The sequence below is a fragment of the Vigna unguiculata genome, chromosome 7 (genome assembly GCF_037176805.1).
Source record: "Vigna unguiculata cultivar grain cowpea cultivar isolate G323 ecotype 2 chromosome 7, ASM3717680v1, whole genome shotgun sequence".
Taxonomy (NCBI): domain Eukaryota; kingdom Viridiplantae; phylum Streptophyta; class Magnoliopsida; order Fabales; family Fabaceae; genus Vigna; species Vigna unguiculata.
In genome coordinates, this window is record NC_140798.1 from 48,289,435 (window position 1) to 48,295,045 (window position 5,611).

Genomic DNA, 5,611 nt, shown 5'->3' on the forward strand with positions numbered 1-5,611 from the left:
GCTCTAATGCAGCCGAAAATGGTCCATAGAGAGGCGCTTGTGGCACCTTATGCTCTTCATGATGATGATCATCTTCTAAACTCAAAAGTTTGTTGAGAGATACCCCAGCAAATAGAAAACAATACCTAGACAAAGATGGCCAAGTATTAAAGAAGACCCTGTGAACCATAGGAACAAATAAATTATGAACCATTAATGAAAATAAAAATGAATCTAAATATGAAATGTCGTCCACTGAGAAAGATTGGTATAACGTCATGTATATTAACATAGCAGTAAGAGAGAGAGGAGCGGTAATCCAAATGTGTGTGTAAAATACTAAAATGGCAGTAATAAACCACAAAAATAATGGCATATCCAAAAAGGAAAACAAGGGGGGAACAAGTGTGGCAGTCATCTTCTAGATGACATCCTGTGATAAATAACAGTAACCCCAATTATCTACAGGACTTAAACTGTTATGTACACTGTATTATGATTGCTCTTGCCCTATAATTTATCAGCGATTCTCCCTAGAGCATCTGCAAGCTTATCAAGCACAGCAACCAAATTACTACCATGGATTTTTCGCTGCTCACGATCCAACTGGAAATTTATATTCTGCGCTTCAAGTTGAGCACTTAGCATCTTGCCATTTCTTTCTAAGACATCAATTAAATGGATTTGCAAAGTTTCCTCCCCCCCATCAGTTGCTAATCGCTTCCTTTTCCGCTCTCCTTGAGAGGTAGAACCCATTTCTGGATTTGGAGTAGACTGTTTCTCGTTAGTCACACCTACGGAAAAAGAGAACGTTTAAACAAATTAAATGTATAGTCAAACATCAGTTAAATCCTCATTGTTATCATTGTTAAACCAGTACCTTTATTTGTAAGTTTATTATAAGAAGCTAAAGCTAAAAGGTTTAAAATCACACAATCGGTGCTTGTGGCTTGGAGGCAGTTATCTGATCATCTTACGCTATTTCACGGAGCTCAAGGACTTTACTAATTATGAATGGCATGCCTCTGAAACATTAACAGTTCAAGAGTTACTTGTATCATATGAGGCATGTAAAAAATTTGAACCTTTCAAAAAATTGTTCGGCAGAATTTAATATCCAATGACTTGTGGAGGTGCGAAGGAGTTATAAAGTAGTGTTACTTGTGTGATTATACAAGTTGACATCATTTACCTATGCGTGACAAACCTTGATTTAATTCATACTGTACATATGCATGATTTATATTCCAGCTTTCCCAAAAACAAATTCTCAACCATTTTGAGTAAGCAATCACACGTTGGATGATTATCCCCAAAAAAGTGAACACGAGTAAATGATACTTAGCACAAGCAATAATTAAATATTGACATTATTGTGATAGAAGTGTTATGTATCAAAACCTTGCATACTCGTCTGTATTGAATTATTGAAATTCCAAATTCAGAAATAGGAAGCTGATAAGCAACAAATCAACTCTATTATAAGGCTGTTGAATCATGGCATTTGAACTGTTATGTTTTTTAGTAGAAAGGCTTGTGCTCTGACTATCAGCTAAGACTAGTAGTGAGTTTTCAATCTAACGATTGGTATCATAGTTAAATTGCTGAGAGATTGTTGCAAGATATATCAATTGTCCTGTGACATAAGTCATTTGGGTAAAGTGGAATCGAATCGAGGCACTCGATTGTTACGTCCTTAAATAGAAAGAATTGAACCTTAACTATCAAGTATAATTGTTGACTTAGTCATAAACACTCAATCCAACGGTAGCAAGCTACGGCGCATGAATTTTAGATGATTGATTCAAGGTCTAACTAAAAGCCCCATGTTCATTATATTTTGGAGACAAAGTAAAGTTCATTGAAGTAACTTCCATGTTGTTGGGTTTGTCATTAAGTGCGGTATAACTTACTTAAACATGCATTAGTCATTAGAATTAGAGCCCCCACGTCAAAATTGGTTAAGTGAGAAAGTTGTCCTAAGAACTACAGATACAAGCCTAACAAATCAAATATTAAGACTGTCTTAAAAAAAAACATTAAGTACTTCAAAGAAGAAGAAAAATAGATAGCAAGATGAATTATAAACTTCTACAAGTTAAAATCAACTTATACATCAGTTTTGAAAAAAGAAAAAAAAAACTAGATGAGGAAACTTCTAAAGAAGTTAAAATGAATTAAAGATGACTTGTGGAAAAGTTGGAAACATTTAAGGTTTTCATTTTCTTCTATAAATAATTTATTAAAAAAATTCTCCAAACACAGTTGTAATTTAACTAAACATAATTCCACAACTAAATGCTAATACAAACAATATCATTTGAGTCTTAAATATTAAGAAGATACATGTGATTTTCAATCAATTATGACGTACATTATGAACTCTGCAAGTTTGCGAATGGATATTCTCATTTGAAAATGACTTAATTTCAGTGTTAGTCTCATACTTGAATCTATGTGTGACTTTGGTTCTCTATTTATTTTAATTGCTCACATTTAGTCATCATTGTTTTTAGGCTAAGTCTCTCTTCAAAATTTCTATTCAATAATTAACCGAAATGCATGGCATTTATTTCCAGTGGCAATGTTTTGATTCCCCTGTTTTCATCTCCTTTCCTACATATTTCAGATATCCAAATCACTTCTCTCAAAAACACCAACAACATCGTGGGAGTTCTAAGGTTAACTTAGTGGTAAAGTTGTAAGAGACGTGAGAGAGGTTGTAGGTTCAACTCTCTCTACTAACATTGCGATCTAAGAAAAACAACATTGAGTCCATCTTCACCATCAAGCATCAAATTCCACCACTTCAGAACATGTCCTGGAAATTGTCAGTTAACTTCCCAATTGATACAAGTTGGTCTGAAACAGATTGGTATTTAACTTCCCCATGGATGCAAATTGGTCAAAAATATAGTTATGGATGGGGCTCAAAAGCATCTCAATGTCCTTTTCCTTGTCAAGGTTCTTGTTGCGCTTTTTACCATGTCGGAGATCTTGTCAGTAGCAATGCTGACAATGCTAACCGCAAACCACCAAGCTGGTGCTTTGACATTAAGGAGCGGTTTGTAGGATGAGATTAATCTAAGGGCTACAAATTTTGGTGAATGGTAGACTATCTATCATGTTCATGACTAGAATTCATCTAAAATTTGTAGACTATCTATCATGTTAGAAGTGGATTTTAAGTCTAACTCAACCCCAGTGAGGATTACACACACTTATATATTGTGAATTGACCTTATCTCTAGTCGATAAGTTTTAAACCTAACTCAACCCCACAAAATCGACTTGTAAGGTGAGGATTGTGCACACTTATATATTATGAATTGATCCTCTAGTTGATGTGGGACTTCCAACACAACTACAACTAATGAACTTAGCTATCTCATTTAGCTTCTCCAGTGCATCAATTGATTTGAACTTACGAAAGAAACTCAGTTCATTTTACATTCTTATTTTATTATCTTCCAAATGCTTATGGAGGATATCAATCAAACAAGTCTAAAAGTCAGCTATTCTAAAATAAGCTTAGATTTCACTATTTAAGTTGTCTGCGTGAAAAATAAGCTGATTGAAAACTAGGGAGAGAAAAAATGATTCCTATACTAAACCAAAAGTATATTTAAGCCTTTAGGAAATCACAAGCAATAATACAAATGTGATAAAGCAGTTGTGAAAGCTGTGTGGCATTATATTGATATTACCTTCCCCTTGGCATCCACGGAGGAGTGGTTGATATTGCTTTTATGTAAAGGAGAAGAAAAGATGCAGGCAATGGTCCAGACAGCAATCAAACATTGTGACGTGCTTATAGTTTTTCCATGTTTATAAGAAAAAGACAAGACAAGAAGCGAGCAAGCAAGTATAGAAGATAGATGACAAAGTGGCAAAAGCAAGATAGTAGAGTATAAGTGGAGTGCAAAAGGAATAAAATCACGTACGAGAAATTAGAAAACATGGAATGGAATAAAATTTGAACCTGATATAGGAATGGGAGCAGGGAAGACCCTGTTGGAGGGCGGAAAAATGTCCTTCTTATCAGGACTGGCAGAGACTTCATCTTGTTCGAAATCTGAAAACAAACCATCCTCAACAGGCGCGATCCGATTACTATCGTAGAGGTGAGGCTCCTCAGGCTCAGCAGGGACAGAGGCTGAGGAAGGGGCAGGTGTATACCCTCTTTTGGTGTCCATGTCCATGCGCATGTCCTTGCAAACAGTTACTGTCATTGAAGGAGGCGATGAAAGAGCGAGAGCCAACGCCGGAGCTTGGGAGCCTGAATCGAGAATATCATAGACCTCCTTGTCAAAAAATCCGGGCAATTTCCGGTCTCTCCTTAAATCGTTTCTCATGACCCAAAAGGAATCCGACTCCTCTCTTATCTGAGATTCCCATTCTTTGATCTTCTTGTAGTCTCCGGCCAAATTGCTCCACCTTTTCCGGCACTGAACCGGACCTCTGTTGACTCCATGCTTTCTGCAGTAAGAAGAAACCGATGCCCATTTGGGCTCCACCTGACCCGACCCTAATGGCAATCCGGCCGTGCGGCCCCTCCTGAACTTGTTCTCAGCGTCTCTCTTTCCCTGTATCAGAACCAGAATTTCTTGCCTCGTCCACCGAGGCAGTCTCGGCGCTTTCCCTCCCTCGTCTCCACCTTCCCCCCGAACATCCACGCCGTCAACTGGGTTCGGATTCCTACTCGTATTCGTATTCTGACCCAGCGACAATTCCTGCTCTAAAGCCATCAACTGGGCCTACCCTTTTTTCTTTTTCTTCGGCACGTGACTCCTTTTCGGATGTCCGTTACGCCGTTTGGAGAGTGGGTCACCTCATCTCTCTCCGTAACTAAGCACCAAGAGTCACAGAAATGGAGGAGAGAGGCGTGTTGATTTTGCGGCTTTTCAGACTGCAGGAGTATTTGTTTGTTGTTTGTAACTGGGTTTTCAATCTTTATGTGCCTCTATACTACACTAAACAAACAGCTTATTCACCCTTAACTACCAAATAAAAGCTTATTGACCCTAACCATTTTAAAGGGGTTTATATTATTATTATTTATTGCAATTGCCTCTTATGTATTCAATTTAATCTCTACTTTTCTTTTTTTCTTTTTCTTTTTCTTTTTCTTCTTCGTGCTACCTCCGGTTGTACAAATGTCACACCAATTTCAATTCAAATCCCGTTTAGTACTTTTCTCACTCCCTACATAATTTCTTTGTATTCATGGTAATGGATACACTTATCTTTTGTCCTTATACATTCATTAAACGATGAATTCTCTATTAAGTAGTAAATTAGTTGTCAAGTAAGATCCACATGTGCGTATATTTTTTAACATTTCAATTCAAAGAAAATGAACAATTTTAGGAAAAAAAAAAACTATACATTAGAAGACTTAAAAAGAATGTAAATCATATGTTTAGAATGTATTTTCGTTAAGTGTTTTTTTTTTCCAACATTCGTGAAATCATCTAGTTTAGTATATGAGAAGATGACCTACGTTATTAAGATTGAGAAATTTATAAGAAACAATATGCTTTTGGAAAAAAAAAATGTAGAATTTACACGCCTTTATCTAGCAAACGTGCACACTTACAAAAGTTTTTTCTTTAATGAGAATTCAAGAGGA

The 5,611-nt window shown here is 36.4% G+C and overlaps 1 protein-coding gene across 2 annotated transcripts; it reads right to left on the reverse strand.

Annotated features, from left to right (window-relative positions):
- Positions 1-244: 244 nt before the first annotated feature.
- LOC114191751 (trihelix transcription factor ASR3-like) lies at positions 245-5,021 on the reverse strand. Of its 2 annotated transcripts, XM_085665096.1 has the most exons (3): positions 3,962-5,021; positions 3,687-3,728; positions 245-773 (listed from the first exon to the last, which is right to left on the reverse strand). In XM_085665096.1, exons 1-3 carry the CDS (start codon positions 4,725-4,727, stop codon positions 490-492), a joined length of 1,092 nt encoding a protein of 363 aa, XP_085521222.1. In that variant the 5' UTR covers positions 4,728-5,021; the 3' UTR covers positions 245-489. The 2 variants fall into 2 exon arrangements, with proteins under 2 accessions (XP_085521222.1, XP_027936927.1); XM_028081126.2 differs by lacking the exon at positions 3,687-3,728 and having other exon boundaries at positions 3,962-5,008.
- Positions 5,022-5,611: the final 590 nt, after the last annotated feature.